We start from the raw sequence: 19,103 nt of genomic DNA on the forward strand, positions 1-19,103 counted from the left end.
CTAAAAAAATACAAACATTAACTCCACCCTGGCCATGCTCTCCGTATACAGCTATGTTTCAGAGCAAACCGAAACACAAACACATAGGCAGCCTTCATTCATCTGCAGGGATTGGGAATGTAGAACCTATACAGGGTCCAAGTATTCCCCTTCCTCATTTACCATCTAGGGTAAGTGAACAAATGATTTCCACTACAAAGACAACCACAATGTTTTGAAAACTGGCATCATTACACATTTGTTCGCTCGAAACAAATGTGTTTGTTGCGCAAAAATAAAGTAAAGACATGACTAGATCTCTTTACGCTATCTGTATGAAGCATGGCAGGCCACTACTGACAATCAGGCATGCACCTGGGTACAAAAGGTGGTATTAAAAAAAAAAAAAAAAAAGAGCTACGACAAGCCCAAACTCAAGGAGCATGAATGACAGTACAAATCCGAAAACTGATCCGATCCATTAATAAAGCACATTTATATCAACCACACGCTCTCCTCAGTGCTGTAGGAGTGCCATTATCACTAATTTTGCAGTAACTAAACCCAAGCATTGCTTAAGTAGGCATATGCAAATCTTCCACAAAGGCCACACAGGAACCATCCATTACCAATCATGCACATTACCGTTGGCTAGCATGAAAACACACAAGGATATTACAACATTTGAGGACAACCAAGTAAACTGTGCTTTACAAATACCAAATCCAATACCCTGGCATCCCCCCACCTCCCAGAATGCACCATTCTGTAAGACATACAATAAACAAATCATGTTTTCATTTTTTTTTTAATTAAGCGCTGATTTTTCTTTTTGTACTGACAACAGGTGATGGAAAGTGCTTCTCCATTTTTGAGGGGATATCTGCAAACATCCAGTGATGGTGGGTACTTTAGGATGAGGTTCAGAGAAGAACATCAAAACCAGAGCTGACGTTTGCCACCATGCAAGCCTTGTTTGGTCTTACTGAATTTGGTTATCGGGCTGGAATGGAAGAAATGCTGGATTGGTCTATTTAAAAATTAATCAATCTGAGAAATCAAATAAGTTCCTTTAGGGTGGTTTTAATGCATGTCCATGTAGCCCCTTTTCAAATGGCAGGCTAAGCAGTTGGTCCAAAAAGTTCAGAAGGAAAACAAAAAAAGGTTATCCTTTCGGATTGGTTAAATACAAAAAAATACACATGGTCCAATAAACCGTGGAAATGTGCTGAACCGAATAAATAAAACCTGGAATACTTAAGATGAGCCTCTTGACAGCGCAGTCTGCCCAGACTTCTACACAATGGCATGGGAGTAATACGTACATCAACACCAAGAGTTGCATCAATTTGGCAAATGGTTTGGACAGCAATCCCTTTCAAAAAGAAGCTTGGCAGGCTTTGGGGTGATGCAACCGAATTTTGACATTAAGCTATTAATGTCAAAAAGGCGAGTAACACATGGGGGGACAAGACTTAATTTGAGCACAAGATGCTGAACCCTCTTCCTGAACTCCGTGCCCCATCCCAAATAAAATAAGTTAGCACAAGACAAAGGTGGAAAATCATTCAGCAACTGGCACAGAGACTGCAGCTTCATATTGGTTTGCCCTCCAGGCTGATCACCGTCGTTCCTCCTAGCTTGGTAGCCATATTGCAGCGATCCTGGATGTCTTCCAAGTGGTTCGCCTGAAATTCATGTTTGATACCTGAAAAATACAAAGTTCACAAATAAAACAGAGGCTATACATAATCCCACTAAAATTACATTAACCTAAATTAGCACCCTTGGTTGAAAGAGAAGCCAGTTGTCCCTTCCTTGTTAATAGATTCCAGCTCAGCCCCTAACCTTTCTGAAAGTCCGATAAAACTTCAGCAATAAAGAATGAATGCCCATGGGGCAAGGACAATAATGCTTAATTAAGAATCTAAGTATGCGATTCATAAAAGAGTGGCTAATAACCGGCATAGGTCCTCTGCTCCAATAGAGCAAGGTTTGTCTTCCTGTTCCTCCTGGCTAAATATGGAACACTCTGCCCTCAAAGAGTATATTCCATGGACATCTTTCATCTGCCTCAGGCTACTCCTAACGTTGCATGTCATTTCCCACATTTTTGACCTGAGCCACATTGCACCAGAGACATCAATTCTTTTTCAGCAGGCTAGCATGCTACATTTAGTCAAGTGGAGTCCAATTATTAGCTGGCTACGGTCAGTCCTCAGAAGTATCAAAAATTGTTGAGCCATGGTCAATCAGGAACATGGCAACTATAGGGCGAGGTCGCACTCTTCCTAAAAATGAGAACTTTTTAGTCAGTTAAATGAAAATGTATCTCCTCTAAATCTAGCATTCCTGTCATCTTACATAAAAATTAAGCTAAGATTTTCAAACAGCCCTTGTAACTATCTACATGTTCTAGTTTTCTGAATTAATATGTACATTGTAGGTCTTCATTTAAAGCATTGCAGCCCATTTCCACTCACTACTTATAGCCTTAAGTAGTTTGGAATTCAGCATATACCAGACATCTTTTTTTCGCACTACCTGCAGTTGAGAGATAGTGTCAAGGGGTATTGAGGCTAGAGGACATGGATTAGGATATTTACAATTTTAATGCCTTGGTCTCATAAAATATTATGATACAGTAAATCGAGGAGTTGGAGGACTGATTACTTGAGTAGACCGCAAAATGGACACAATGGCGGCATGTCCCAATATAGCCGGACAAATTCTGTTGCCAACTACGTTCAAGGAAATTGAGCAACAAGAATAAACTCCAGCACCATGGTTTACTTTATGTGCTAATTTACACCAAAGAAAAGTAGCTCAGTGGCAGACAAATCCATCCTCGCCTTAGATGTGGCCACATCAGCAGACAAAGTTCTTTAAGTCACAACGAGATAGTCTTTCATAAACTTTCAGCCAGGACCGAATATATTGTTCAGTTGGACCCAAATTGCATTTGGGATGATGTAGGATTAAGGACTATTATATCATTGGGAATGTTGGTGGATGCCTGTCCTGCGTCAAGGTGATGTTTAGGTGCATAAAATCCTAGCTGTACAAGAGGGGACAGAAAATGTAGAGAAACTTTTAAGTGTAAAGCTAACCAGGTGCTGAGGTTCATCAACAGATAGGTTAAAATACAGTGTCAGAAATCAGTACGCCTTGCTTAGAATCATACACTTCCTTGTATTTGCATTCATATCTTGTTCTTGTGCCTTATTTTAGTAACATATTAACTTTCTATTTAGGGTGCCGAATTGTAATGTTTTTTCTCCATGAAATCACGCTCTATTATAAATGTAAAAATATTAAAACTAAGAAAACATTGTATGCCGTTTAACTTCAACAGCGCCATTCATCCATAAATACCATGCTAGTTCACAGCAACCATCTGTAGATCATACGCCACCCTGGTCTACTCTGCCCCTTAAAAATTGCTTTTCCAAGCTACTTTTCTTCCTCACCCTCTAAATTCCAGAAAGCGGTTGCTGTTCCTTACCTGTAAATTTCTTCTTGATTGCATCCTTGGAGCTAGCATAAATCATTTTACTTTTTAATGGTGCGCAGTCGGGAGCCCTAAAAAGAAAAATATAATGCTTAAGGAGGACCCACTGTAATTAATCAGGCAGTACAAAGCAGCATCAAATTAAGGGGCTACAAGGCGAGTTAGATGCTTTGCTACATTTTACAATTTTAATGTGCAGCTGGGAGGTTTGAAAATCATCAGCAGAGGAATGAGATATAGGAAACTAGATGGACATCATCTGTGTCTAATACCAGAGGGCAGCGGTATGCAAGTGAATGGGCACCTTTCTTTTTAAAACTCTAAACAATTCTAGGAGTAATGTGAAATATTCATCTTGTGCCGGGTTTAAAAAAAAAAAAAGAAAAAAAAATACCCCTGGTAAATGCTACAATACATGCTTTCAGATACAAGTTTAAAAAATAGTTATTCACATGACAAGTTAATAAACTAGAGTGACAAACTGAAGTCTCAGACAATTTTTTGTAATTATTATTATTTTTTAATCAAAGGATCCCTTATGACACATATCCGCATGTTCATGCACAATACCTAAACGGGTTAATCGGATTTTAAAAACGTGGGTCATGCCCCCCCTTCAACAGTTATTGAAATCTTCCTCGAAACTACATTTTGCTACACCATTCACAAACAAAATTAAGCCCTAGTACAAATCTCCAACATTCCATACTTTTGGGCAGATTAGTAAGAAATCACAAATGGGCCGCTTATTCAGCCTCACGTGCTAAATTGTGCCCATAAAGGTATGTAGTCTGAAGGAGTGTACGACGTTTCTATTAGGACATTAGCATTGAAAAACTCCCTTTGCTTGCAGTGGCATATTTCTCACATCCTGATCTTAAGTAGGCCTGTTTTCACCACTGAAGTGGAGCCGGATTAGTCCATACACCCCCTCCCAACATTTTGAAACCTGCATGGACTTATGAAAGGCCACTTTCATTGAGGGATAAATCATTCTAAGTATAGTCGATACATTGTCTGTCAGACAGACAGCATGGAGTACTTTCCAGTTGAAATTACCCAGAACGTTGTAATTTTTAATGCACAATTTTCCTAACTTTGGAAGTTTATGATCACTATCATGCTGTGCTAGGTCATTTGTATTATGGACTTTGTTTCTAACTGCCAGATGTTTATGAATGTTATCTTTTATTAATTCCAACTACATTGTTTTACAAATATGCTATGAAATTTTACAACTGAAGTGTGTTAAACGTTTAAGGTCTTTGGAACCGAATAAAGTTATTCTTGACGTGACCAAGGCAGTTCCAAACGTTCCATTAAAAAAAATGAAGAGCCCTTAAGTGTCCCACAGAAATTATGCCCAGCTGCAATTCCAACTTCATTTGAGATCGCAATGGTGACTTGCACCTATCAATCACCTGCATATCTGCCCTGCACGGCCAGTTTAAAACCAGCAAATGTATGGAGATCATTTAACACATTAACAAGAGCAGCACAAGAATGAGCAAGCTAAGTTTTTTTAAGGTTTTTAAAACATGCGAGGCAAATACAACCTCATTTTTACAATTTCAAATTTCCAGTTTGTGGGAGGCAGGGTTGCAAAAACTACACGTTTAAAGAAGGTGCCCTCAAAACTGAAATAGTTTCGCGTACACCCCATGATCGCAGGGGTACGAGTCGTACCCCAGCGATCATGGGGGTACGTGCCGTACACCCAGTGTACATGGGGTACACACTGTACACCCAGCGTACATGGGGTACGGTGCGATCATGGGGTGTATGCGCCGTACTCTGGGGGGGGGGGGGTTCCGTACCTGTTTCGGGGCGAACTCAGCTTTTACGGCTGTTTTCAGCTCCCGTAGGAAAAGGGTCGTACGGTGCGTACCCAACACGAATCGTACTTGCCGGGTCGGAACAAAATCGGCCGCGAACCGTACAGATGTCGCGTACAGCTGGTTCCGAGGGAGAGTCGTATGGGGATTTCATTCGTACGGTCCCTGTACGATTCGTACGGAGTACGGCTCCTGGTACGGATCGTCGTTCGTACAGTGGACGTTGCAGGGTACGAATCGTACGGGAAAAACGCTCCGAACGGCAATTCGGAGCGCTTTTTACCGGATCGGAATCGACCCCCAAGTGTGTTCCGCCTTTCCAGTTAGCTGCTGGGGGTCTGCAGACCTGGTGTGTCAGGACACGGCAAACCGATCCATAGCCCATTGGATGCCGAGATGGACCCACTAAGTGGGGCAACAGAAAGCCTTTCTGCTGTGGCGTGAGCTGGTTTTTAAGGTATAAAAGTATGCATCCCTGTGAATGGATGAAATGGATTTCTCACCTCAGGGGCGCTGATAATATCGCTCTTCAAAACTCTCCCTGGAAACCTACCAGATGTATGTGGGATACACTAGATATATACTTTACAACACAAACCCCCATGATCACTATACAGGCACTATCTTTAAGAGATTCTTCGCTCACATATCCTCTTAACAATTTTCAAAGATGCATAAAACACTCTTTGGACCCGTAGATGTATTAAACCTAGTAGATTGTTTCCACAGAATGTTTTCTCGAATACATGTACTTGGACATAATGCCCAACATAAGCAGGAGTAGGCCTCTATATTGCTCGGAATCGGAATCGCTTCATTATTCCTATTCCTTTAGTGTTATTAGTTTCTTCTCATCACTTATTTAGTTTTTCTTTATCCTCTTTATTTCGTGGGTTAATTGTAGATTACCCATTAGTGTACAATGTTTTATATCAGCTGGAACTTTGTCCTCACTTTTCTTGTATATTGCTTGGGATAATTGTTTCGTTTTTCATATTGATAAGTCTCATGCTACTTCCCAGCGGTTGTATTGAGTCAAGGTTATATTTCTGTACAATTCACAAAAGGTCGTTCTTTTGTGTTTCTTATGAAAATACCTAATAAAGTTACTTAAAATTACAAGTAGGCACTCCCTGTATTTTAACAGCCAATAACCATGAAAATAATCTGGGAAACAAAACTTTTTTTTCTTTAGAGTCCACCAAACCATAACAGCCCAATACAGGTTTCAATTCGCCTGCGTGATGCTGGCTGAACACAAAGGGGGTAGGGTATTAACACCAGCACCAAGAAGAACTAGGCCTACAACTGCAGTTCAAGAGCTGGAACTGTAGGATGCCAAGTGCCATTATTAAAAACACAATCTCTCGTGAGCTGGGAGCCTGGGGGGGGGAAAAAAAAAAAAAACTCAACGTGCCCCTCCCTTCACTGATCATTGACCGGCTCTGCAGGCAAAGGAGGGACCCTCTAAATCAGGCAAGCAAAATACAAATTAACGTTTTTGCAGAAATAAATTTGAATCCTAGATATTTTGTAGCGTTCATTGGATGGGAGTAGACTACACCGTCTTTAGTTGAGAGGGTAAGCCCGCTTTCTTCTCTTAGAAGCGGGAGAGCCAAATGACCTCTACAGTAAATATGACAGTTACAGACGGGTCCATAAGAAGAGTTCACTTATTAAAATCTTACCTTTAAAGTGGTGTTTCATCTATTCGATACTAGCAGAAAATTGGAAAGGAGATGCGTACTGATTTCATATTCAGGAGGGAAATCTAGGTTTGGTTGGTAGCAGACCTAGCCCAAAGAACAGTTTCAACCATAATTCATGAGTTGACAAACTTTATGAATGAAAACCCACAAACGCTGCAGCATTAGCAGAAATGAGCGACCAATGGCGCAAGGCTTTTGGGGGGGGGGGGGGGGGGGGAGATAAGTCTCTGATGGCAATTTGGTGCTCCTAGCATGTGGTTCCACTTATACTGCAATGCATTTGGTATTGTTTTATATCCAAGATGTCTACTGCGTCACATACACAAAGTCTTATACATGGTTCAAATACAGAAAGAGTAATTTGTTCATTTCCTACTCCGACGGCATAAGGCCTTTATCAGGACTGTAACGCAAGCCTGGGCCAATGATATCCAGCCTAATGCTTGACATTTTTTGCACACTTGGATGGGCCATCTACAAGACTGCCATCCAAAGGTTTGAGATCGGTGCTAAAAAAACAATTCTCAGCAAATTCTTTACGGCTACTGCGGCAGTAGATACCCCTTGCTCGCCGTCACATCGGGTGTTAATGGATCTTGGAGTGTGTGGGTACACGCACTGTGCAAATGTATTTGTGTTACACACGTTCGTTCAACATAAGTCAACAATGTTGCACAAATTAATAAAAACAGGTCAATCGTTTATTCAACCAATCAATATCCTGGTCTCAGTCAATTCACAGGTGACTGCTATTTGATACATTATTTTCATGGCTCTCACATCTAGCTCAGTGGTCTCCCACATGGAGCTCAGGAGCTACTGGGTGCCCACCAGCATCCTAGCAGTAGCGCTCAGAAGTGAAGATCAGCAAGTACATTATTCAGAGGATCTGTGCACATTAAAGAAAACCGCACTGTAGAGTGGCTACCAGGCAAAATATCAGACACTTATGCTAATCCAGAAATGCACATGGTCTCCTCCTCCTGTCCCCACTCGATCTGGCAAAGTAATGAGGATATTAGTCATGTAGTATGCCCAGCACCAGTCATACTGTGTGTGAACAGTGACCCAAGAAAGAAGACTCCCAGTAGGAGTCAAAGTGGGGTCACTGAAGAACGGTCCTGCAAGGGTTAGAGAGAATAGGAGAGTTAGATGCATAAGCCCAGGAGAGGAGGAGAGCAGAGGCTGGATCCAGAGACCAGACAACTTAAGCTCCCTTTCAGATCGATGAGTTTGTGCATCCACATGTGTTTTTATTTTAGTGTGCATGCATCTTCGCATGTGTATTTGTGTTCACATGTGTGCGCGAATGCGTCTCAAATTGTCTCGCCTTGGTAAACAGTATTGCGCCCCTGAAACTGTTCATGTTGTAAAGTACCACCAAAAGATTATACGGCTCCTGATCGCACATTTCATTTCTGAAATAATTGTTCTAATGAAATTCCATTACTACGATAAAAACAAAAATGATCAAAAAAAAAAAAAAAAAAAAGATTAACATGCATGCACACAAACATGGGGATAAATGATCTGCGTACACCATGCGGGAAAATCAAACTGTTACTTTCCAGTAGGACTAGTTTTGCAGCCTGAAGAGTTTTCTGGATTCACATGCTGTGCATCTACTCTTGCCATGTAGCTGTTGGTCCGGAATTGCGTGTTATGCGCTTTCTCTTTTGGGTGTGGGCGTGAAGCACCATTTGGCTGTTGAGTCCATCCATCCCCTGTCACACGGTCCCCTAGCTATTACTTGCAGCGATTTACAGTTAAGTCTTTTTTGTACCATTTACACATTGCCTGGACTGACCACATATGGGAAGAACTCTGGCAATGGGTAGGTGGTATTTTTCCACATGTATCATGCATGTGTGCATTCAACACAGCGAAATGCTCACACAGGGAAATTATAATTATAATTATATAAATATATAGGTTTTACGCTGTGAAGTATGCTGTATTGATTTAACCAATAAATCTATCAGTTTCTTTAAAAAACTTGGACTGGAGTTGCGGCTTCTTTTGGCTGGAGCGCGGGAGGTCCTGGGCTCAAGCAGAGATATAATATATATATATATATATATATATATATAAATAAAAAAAAATCACAGCTGCAAGTCCTACACAGCCATGCAGCTGTCAACTCATAATACTAACTGCGGTTTTCTAAAGGCTGCAGAGGTCGGGCTGCCGATCGCTAACTCTTGAAGTGTCCAAAAGCTTCCCCAATATAAGTTTTATTGTACTGTGACAAGCCAATGTTGCCTACAACTTAATTCAGGGACGGTGCTGAAGACACCTATTGGAGTAGGAATAGTAAATTGATAACTTTAGTGTCCAAAACCTTCCCTGAGATAAGTTGTATTGAGTGGGAATATAGAAGTTTAAGTATCTAGTGCTATAGATATGTTTACTTTGTAGTAAAGTGGGAGTAGCACGTTTTATGTTTATATTAAATAATCTGTTCAAGTACATTTTGCTTTGTATGGTAAAAAGCATAGTCTTTTTGCAATTCATAATTATTTGAGCATTGTTAAGTTTAAGAATACAATACACTTTTATTTTGAAGGAAAAAATTGTAACAATCATTCTTGATATGTTTATGTTTATGTTTATTAAAACTTTTATAGCGCGCTCTGTTACCACGGGGTATCCTGGCGCGGTGAGTGAATTGAGAACATAAGTGCTGGAGCAAAGCCTGGATGAACTACAAGAGGGGCATTGAACAAGTGGGTCTTGAGATCTTTCTTAAACACAGAAATGGTTGGTGAGGCTCTGAGGGGAAGGGGGAGGGCATTCCAGGCAGAGGCTGCTTTAACTGAAATGGATTGACCTCCCATACGTGCATATTTGAATTTAGGGGTGGTTAATAAACATAGATTGGCCGATCGAAGGGCACGGTTGGGAGTGTAAAATGAAAACCTTTTCTGCAGATATGTTGGTCCCTGGCCATGGACTGCTCTAAAAGCCAACACAAGGATTTTAAACAGAATTCGATGTGGTACTGGTAGCCAGTGCAGACTGCGTAAGTGGCTGCGCACGCTTGACCTCCTTGGGAGAGAGAAAAGCAGACGTACTGCAGCGTTTTGTATCACCTGCAGGCGGTGAACCATGTACGCAGGAAGACCACTGAATAAGGCATTGGCGTATATATAGATATATATTCAAGAAAAGGAACATTTGTCATTTTTAATAACATTTTTGTTTTTCTTTAACTGGTATTTTAAAAAAAATGAACACTGAATTTAATATTTTTTTCACAAAAATTTTAGATACATTTCCATAGTTATTAAACAGAGCCAATTTTAATATATTAAATAATTATATGTTATATTTAACAGAATACTAGTTTTGTTATTGGTTAAACAAATATGGAATTGGGGGGTCATTACGATGGATGTCGGACAAACGTCCGACCACCATCGGGAGTGCAGACAGACAGACATTTATTCGGCGGTCGCACCCTTCAGATTAGAACGCACTAGCTGTGTACCCGTCGGAAGCACCCCTTATTCTATTGCAGCTTGTAATGCCGAAAAAGTGTCCCAACAAAATAACAAGCATTGGAAATGCAATAGGTCTCGCATTTGCTTAAGTTAGAGCTAGTGGCGTTGTAAATGGCGCTGTGAATGACAATGTCTTTTTCCATGTGTTATGGAGTGTATGTGGTGTGTAGTTTAGTTCCTGGTTCCAGATTTACTTGTAGAGCTGTGCAGTGTTTGAAATAGTTTTTTTTCCGCAGAGTTCTTTGGTTCTTCCAACAAAAGTGTGTTACTATCTCACTGCCCCATACCGGTCTGCTGGCCTCAGGCTTCCAGAGATTGTCAGCCAATTGGTTTAATACTTGCTTAAGCTGCCAATTATAAGGTGACCTCTACATTTATTTGCCAGCCAAAACCAATCAGTTTGTTGTGACTGGGATTTCTGGGGTGCAAAAGTGCTTTGACTCGCTGAGGTGCTGTTCGACCCCTAAAAATGCTTTCCTGTACACGGGCTGGCTGCAGCTGGCCCGCTCCAGCTTTTCCCAGTATGAAGCATCTTGACAGACAAGGACACGTAGAAAATGTATCCCTACAGTAAAGATAAGCAATTGTCATACAACTAGATCAGTCCCCACCATGGCGCCTTATTCGATATAACACATTTCATTTCCCAACAAGTGTCCACTGTGCGCATTTGCTCTTAAACACGCCGACAATTCAACATCTCTCCACCCCATCCTACCATATAGGGGCAAGAAAAAACAGCTTACTACCCAACAGCAGAAATGGCGGTCATCCACTTACTTACTATTAACTAAAGGACATTTTACAACCAAAGCGAAATTTATTTTAAAATTGATCACACAAGAACCTTCCTGCTCCGGTGTCGGATAGGGGTGGTAGTCACGTATACGTCCGACCGGAGTCTCCCCTGGAGAAACAGATACACATACATATACTCAACGAAAGCCCCCCCCTCCTTTCCAGGCAACCACCACTACATTTACATCAGTCTATGACAAGCTTGTTCAGGATGTAAAAAGGTAGGTCATACAAGTTTCCTCCATGGTGGGGAGTCTTAAACGGCCCTTGGCAGAAAAGGATCACCATGGGATCTTGCTCAGATTGTGGGTCCTTGGGACAGGCCATCTCCCACTGTGTGCGTATACAAGTATCCACTTCTGCCTCTACCATGTACCTTTAGTTCTTCACCCGATCCCTAAAGGGTCGCCCCACATCTCTGCGACTGACAGTTGTCCAGCCATTGTTTTCCACTTTTGGTATAACAATGTGATTTTAGGTCAGCTTTTGATTGGCTATATTGCAGTTTGCTATGGTCTAAAATATAACAGGGTAATTACCCCCACCCCACCTCGACCCCTTATGTTTATTAGCAATCTTGCAGGAACTCCACTCCCAAAAGTCGACCCAGGTGGAGCGTGACATGGATGGGTCCCTCTCAGAAAGAATACCTCTAGGCAACGGGTTAAGACAGGGTTGCGGTTTTGCCCCCACGCTGTTTTCCTTGTTGCTTGCAGACCTTCCAGGGATGCTGACCGATAGTCATTCTCACCGAAAATGGGGTGTAGACATGTGCCTTGCCCCCTTTAATGCAGATAACCTGGCTATTCTTGACCTGATGACCCAAATTGGCCTACAGAGGAACCAGAATAAATCCAACAGCTACTGCGAGGCAAATACGTTTAAGGTGAGTATGAGTAAAAACAAAAAGAATCCCTTATAGGGGGAGGGGGGGGGAAACAAACCTTCCAAGTGGGCTCTGGGAACTAAGATAGTGAAGGTGGTGTCTTCATATACATACTTCGGTGTGATGTCTGCAAAAAGCTGAGCTGGGCCCCTAATAAAGAATTGGTTGAGACCCAGGCAGGGGGCCAAGCCCGCTTTAGGGATACTTTTGGTGGTCTCACCTGGTCTCCCCCCTCCTAACAGCACATAGTGCAATGGTTCCCACTCAATGTGCTTATGGGGCAGAAGTTTTGTCCTCAAGTATGGCAGGAAGTTGGAAGAGATGCAAGAATAAGTGCCTGAAAAAAACTGTTTGGTCTCCCCAAATCTGCAATGGCCCAGCAGTAAGATTAAGGGGATTTAGTACCCTGGAGTTTCTTGGCTCACAGAATAACCCTGAGATTCTGGATAAACTCTGGTCCTCAGAAGATAGCAGTTTTATGTGCTACCAAATGGGAAGAAGTGAGCCAAGGTGAGCAGCGCAGGCCAGCTACAGATTAGACATCATTCCTAGGGCCTTAAAAATCGAAAAATGTAAGGTGATCGAAGCTTCACTTCTCTCGAAGGCCAAGGTACATATGGCCAGCATAAGAGAGTCCAGATTGGCTGAGACGATATAGGTTTGGAAGAAGTCCTCTGCAACTAATAGGTTAAAGTCATGGGAAAATAGAATAGCGCTTTCATACAGAGCTGCTTTCCCTGATGCCAATTTACGTTCACTGCTCAAAAGTTTGAGTGCCGTTGAATAAACGGTATCAGAGGGAGGGGAAAAGTAAAACTTTTAGGATATGGATAATTGTACAAGTGGGCTGAAATTCCGAAACTAATGGCAATTTTCTAATTGATTTTCGTCATTTTTATAGTCCTGTTTGTTCCATTTTCTAAAATATTTTATAAATTATGGCATAAAACATAGCAATACAAATATGTTTGGGCTAGAAATGTAGAAACCCGGCGGTAAGTAGTGTTTTACTGATGTGTAGTTAAATATTGTGACCATGGCTAGGACAAAAGACTAAACCGGTGTTAGAAGTTGCAAATGTTAACATCAATGTAAGTTTTAAATTGTTATGCATTTATGTTTTAAAGACTCAAATATAAACATCAATAAAAAAATTGTGTTCAAGTCACTGCCTTGTCCAGAAGTATCCAGAACTGAAGAATTATATTTAACGACTCAGTTTGGCTGGGTAGGAGTTCATATTTTAGGCCAAGCAGATTTCATTTTGCTTTCACTGCAAAAAATGAATTCCTCTGCTTTTGGAGCTGCAACACAGTCAAAGAAGATGCACACTTTGTTCCTGTCTACATTGTAGGGGGACATGTGCTCTTGCCGCCTGAAGGACTCAGTCTCTAATGTGCAGTAGTCTGGCCTCTAGTGGCATGGGAGGGGTCCATGGGACCGGGGACGCCACAGTAGCCAGTGTGCCTGTTCCACAGAAAAGTATAGAAAAACAAACACTAAGGGATTTCCACGGTCAATATTCTTATGAGCCACTGTTAAAGGTATTGTTCTATACTCCAGACTCTCAGATGCGATTTCTGCATATGCAGCATTCTGAGTTCACTTGGACACGGTCACTGCCAGTTCATCGACTCGAACACTCAAATTCTCCATATCTGATGTCACTTTCCATTGTTTTGCTACACCTCCATGTGACGCAAGGCAAGTTTCCTGTGATCAATTTTCAGGAACCCCACATCAATTGCAAATGAATCAATTTTATCCTCCAACATCCCTTTCATTTTGGCGATGGCTCCCAAAATATTCTCAAACTTTACTGATTGTGCATCCAGTGAAGTTCTCAACATGTTGAGAGGAATGTATGACGTTACAACGAATTCCGTTGCAACGCATGCCTTTACCACGCATGCGTTACAACGGAATTCGTTTTCCACGCTTAACCTTTAACTCGAATATTCCTTTACCACGCATACATTTACACCGTTTTTTGTTGTAAATGTATGCATGGTGAGGGCATACTCTTGATAAAGATTAAAACTCTCCCCTTACATTCCCCCAGCCTCATTCCTTATATTTACCCTTAAAATACATACATATATATATATATATATATATATATATATATATATATATATATATATATATATACATATACACATATATATATACACATATACACATATACATATTTTACTAAAATACCCCTTACCTTTTAACTCGCCTTCCCTCCATCTTCTCTGGTTACGTCGGACGTACGTCGTTAAGAGGAAGCGGAAGTTACTTTCCGTTTCCTCCCTAACGACGTTGATAGCTTCGGCTCCTCAGGTTAGTTTTTTTGGGGGGGGGACCCCCCCAGCCCCCCTTTTTATCCCAGCGCTTTATTTTTTTTATGGGGGAGACCCCCCAAATCCCCCTTCGTTTTTCTTTTCATTTACCACACATGCCTTTACTACGTATTTCGTAGTAAAGGTATGCGTGGTAAAGCCTTTAGTTGTAACCACGCATGCGTTGTAGTGCATGCGTGGTAAATGATTTCGTGGAAAATGCTTCGTTGTAGAGGCCGTTTCCCGTTGAGAGAGGGTTCATCTTGATCTGTACATTTAGCCATGGACAGGTGTGAGTACCTCAGGAAAGAGGCCCCGTCTGTTTTGGGCTTTACCACGATGCAGATCAAACTCCTCAGCGAAGTGGCCCAGATCAGGGTGGAATTCACCAGTTATCCTTTGCTAGAGGGAGAGGCCTTTTGCACATAGGCTGTGTCAGCGACCCACGATCCTAGTAAAGCCCCATAGTTCCCTGTATCTCCCACCACAGGGTAAGGTCAACCCGCAGCGACCCAAAGAGGGCCCTGAGGTACAGCAGATCAAGGAGGAGTCATCCCCTCAGAGACCACTCACAGACAGTTCAGGGTCCCTTCTCCCCACAAGGGCCAGTAGGGTTCAAGACCCAATTCGTTCTAGGGGGCTCTGCTCCTGTCAGCAGAAGGTGTAGGCCCCACCACTTTTGCCTACAATTAGTATCAAGTGGGGGTCCCGGCAAGAATGAATGCACCCCCTCAAGGAATACCGCTGGAGAGCAGCTACTCTCGCCCACTCCAATTTTCAGTGAATTGCTACAGTAAGGAGTGGTGTTTTCCGAAGGGTGCTCGCAGGTGGCAAGTGCATCTGCATCTCCATTCCACCAGATTTGGGGGGGAATATAGCTCCTATTCACCGTTTACAGCCTCTTAGTAGGTGGGGTTGTTCACTCCAGGTGGTCTGGTCAATTCACCAGGGCCCTCCAGGTCATGTATGGCCACATCGGTGCTGGCCCCCGGACTGAGGACTTCAATTGAGGATCACGCTGGGAGAAATAAAAGAGTATATAGTCCTCAAAAGACCCCCCAAACTCACTCAGGTAACTACATCCCCAGTCAGATGTGGATTCCAGATGGGCTCCTGAGCGTGTATTCACTCCCCTGGAAGGGGGCGGCAATCTTTGGATGTGAAATCTTATCCCCAGTGTGTCATGGTCTCGGTCTTCATCTGGGAAGCAGAGATTATAGATATGGGCCATGCACAGCAATTTAAGCCCCCGAGCCATGAACATCGAAGAGGAGAAAGTTGGAGCGTAAGAGAAGTCCGGTATGCTTTAGGGCCCCTCTGATCACCATCCAACTGGCAACTGTGCTCTCAGACCCTTTGCAGTGGCGTTTGCAGGCAACTAACTTGGTCGCCATGAGGCTCCCTCAGCTGATCAAGCCTCCTACTGCGTCACACTGGAGACCTGCGGATACACCTCATGACGCTTGGCAGCATTAAACCCCCACCCCGAAGGTGTCAGAGGTGGGGGTGGTGGTGGGCATTGTTGGGAATCGTTTCAATTAAGGATTTCAGCCTATGGCAGTCAACAGGCATAGCTTCCCTCTGAGCTCTCGTCCTAAGCCGCCTTGGTTTTGTCTTCATATCTCAGCACTGGTTCACTTTAGGTGAGCATTCTCTACCACTCATTTATCAAGGATGGTGTAAATAAGACTATACGTGTTCACAAGTTACTCTACTCTTATTACGAAGATAAGCACTCACATTTTGTAGAACATATTTGGGGAAGCTAGTACAAACTGCTAACTAAATTTAGGGATCTTGCTCTTCAACCTCAAAGGACCATAACTGGGTCATCAGACAGTTACTCCTACGACCCTTGTCTAACAATTTATTTTCTCCTGATCTTTTCTCTGGCATGGGGATTTAAACTGTATCCCCCTTAGAAGAGTACCAACCGGGAAACTCTTTAATTTAAGTTCTCTCACACAGCAACGTTATTATAATCTGGTCTCCTCTCCACCGACACAGGCCTGTGTACAGCACCTCATGTAGTAGCCGCTTCAGCTCACAAAGATCTAAATATATTATTTTCTGCTAAGCCCACTAGTTCTACCAGCATGGCCTCGTACTGATGTCCCCTAGTGTTATGAGATACAAACCAGAACCTGGCAGGTAAACACTAAAGAGTTTGGAATGGGGCTGTTTTGACTAGTTTAATTCAGCAGTTTAGGTCAGAAATGCAATACAGTATTGCAGTGAACCCTAAACAAGGGGGTGCTGGAGTCAAAGAAAAAGTGTACTCGTCATCAGTACAAGAGTCATGCTTTCACACACCCCGAAAAAAGCTCTTTGAGGACAAACTGCTGTAACAAAAACGGAAGGCAGATGTGAACCTATGTTCAAAAGAACTGTGATCAGAGCAATCGTCTCAGTGCAAAATTATTCAAAACGTTAAGCACATGCACCGTGGACTCCACGGCAGGAATAACATCCTTAGTCAATTCAACCTCAGAATAGTCAAGTACTGGAAATGCCAATAGGTCTGGCTTATTACTCCAAGTCTCGTCATTAATGAGTTTAGGCACTTAATAACTCAGCATACATTCACAGTCACGCATCCATCCACGGTCTCATTCAGGCATTCACTGACATAACCAACATTAGCACACACTTCATGTAAGATAAGAGAATACAAGAAGGGGAACAGGAAACATTCTACCAGCTAAACATAGTTAATTTGCTCACAATAATTAAACTAAACATAAAAGCAGATGTATGTCTTGCAGAGATATTGTAAATTAGTCTCATCACAACCAGATTAGCACGACAAACTCACTACCCACCTAGCTTTAACAGACATGAGGCGGGCAATTGTTTTTAAATTAACTAAAGCATCACGTAGTAGCTCACTGTCATTTAGAGACAACATAATTTCCACTGAAATGGCCACTAAATTTACACATGTACAGTTTTACTGAAAAAACTATATTGCACACAAATTATAGGGTGGAAATCGGGCTCTAAAGAATCTTTCATTTGTGCATCATCAAGTAAAATGCTTGGATACTATTAAAATATTTAGCGGTCACATTTCAGAACTACTAAAAAATGCGATCTATTTTTGCTTTCCTATCTGCTGTAGGCGTACAATTTATTTAAACGCATTTACATGTTATGGTGTTAAAAAAATACATCCTTCCACACCCCTTGTAACCTAGCAAGATTGTCACAATTTACTTTTCTTTTTATGACTGCAAAGTGAAGAGTTCGTAAACCCCAATCCCCATTCCAAAAAAAATGAGCAGCAACTTGTCAAAAGTTTGGCCGGTGTCTTAAAAGCCCAGCAGATGTAACCAGGTGAACTTAAAGGACTCTTATGGCTTCAAACACCAAAAACCGGCATTCGACCCACAGTTTGGAAAACACTGAATTAAGGTCCATTGTGTGTTTCAAGTTCTATCTTGACTCCCACATTTAGAACAAGCATTGGAAATGCAATAGGTCTCGCAGCATTAGAGTTAGTGCTTTTAGAATTGTTTATGGGTTTTTTTGTAAATCTTTAGCATTTTTGTTTCCTGTAGCCAATGCTAAAGAATTTAAAAAAAAAAAGCCATAAACATTTCTAAAAGCTCTAACTCAAATGCTCCGAGACCTATTGCACTGTGTGAGGGTGAGTGAGGGTGAGTGAGTGAGTGAGGGTGTGAGTGAGTGAGGGTGTGAGTGAGTGAGGGTGTGAGTGAGTGAGGGTGTGAGTGAGTGAGGGTGTGAGTGAGTGAGGGTGTGAGTGAGTGAGGGTGTGGGTGAGTGAGGGTGAGTGAGGGTGAGTGAGGGTGAGTGAGGGTGAGTGAGGGTGAGTGAGGGTGAGTGAGGGTGAGTGAGGGTGAGTGAGGGTGAGTGAGGGTGAGTGAGGGTGAGTGAGGGTGAGTGAGGGTGAGTGAGGGTGAGTGAGGGTGAGTGAGTGAGGGTGAGTGAGTGAGGGTGAGTGAGTGAGGGTGAGTGAGTGAGGGTGAGTGAGTGAGGGTGAGTGAGTGAGGGTGAGTGAGTGAGGGTGAGTGAGGGTGAGTGAGTGAGGGTGAGTGAGGGTGAGTGAGTGAGGGTGAGTGAGGGTGAGTGAGGGTGAGTGAGTGAGGGTGAGTGAGTGAGGGTGAGGAGTGAGGGTGAGTGAGTGAGGGTGAGTGAGTGAGGGTGAGTGAGTGAGGGTGAGTGAGTGAGGGTGAGTGAGTGAGGGTGAGTGAGTGAGGGTGAGTGAGTGAGGGTGAGTGAGTGAGGGTGAGTGAGTGAGGGTGAGTGAGTGAGGGTGAGTGAGTGAGGGTGAGTGAGTGAGGGTGAGTGAGTGAGGGTGAGTGAGTGAGGGTGAGTGAGGGTGAGTGAGTGAGGGTGAGTGAGTGAGGGTGAGTGAGTGAGGGTGAGTGAGGGTGAGTGAGTGAGGGTGAGTGAGTGAGGGTGAGTGAGGGTGAGTGAGTGAGGGTGAGTGAGTGAGGGTGAGTGAGGGTGAGTGAGGGTGAGTGAGGGTGAGTGAGGGTGAGTGGGTGAGTGAGTGAGGGTGAGTGAGTGAGGGTGAGTGAGTGAGGGTGAG

General features: G+C 42.7%; 1 protein-coding gene across 2 annotated transcripts in view; it reads right to left on the reverse strand.

Moving 5' to 3' along the window:
- Positions 1 to 746: 746 nt before the first annotated feature.
- LOC144781736 (cofilin-1-like) overlaps positions 747 to 19,103 on the reverse strand; it is a 66,316-nt gene continuing 47,959 nt past the window's right edge. Inside the window, exons 3-4 of one of the 2 annotated variants that reach the window (XM_078660712.1) lie at positions 3,485 to 3,561; positions 747 to 1,687 (exon numbers count right to left, since the gene is read on the reverse strand). In XM_078660712.1, coding sequence (XP_078516838.1) covers positions 1,575 to 1,687; positions 3,485 to 3,561 — 190 coding nt within the window. In that variant the 3' untranslated portion in view covers positions 747 to 1,574. The remainder of the gene's footprint in view (positions 1,688 to 3,484; positions 3,562 to 19,103) is intronic. The other variant, XM_078660713.1, reaches the window with a different exon arrangement.

This window comes from Lissotriton helveticus, chromosome 9 (genome assembly GCF_964261635.1).
Source record: "Lissotriton helveticus chromosome 9, aLisHel1.1, whole genome shotgun sequence".
Classification (NCBI taxonomy): domain Eukaryota; kingdom Metazoa; phylum Chordata; class Amphibia; order Caudata; family Salamandridae; genus Lissotriton; species Lissotriton helveticus.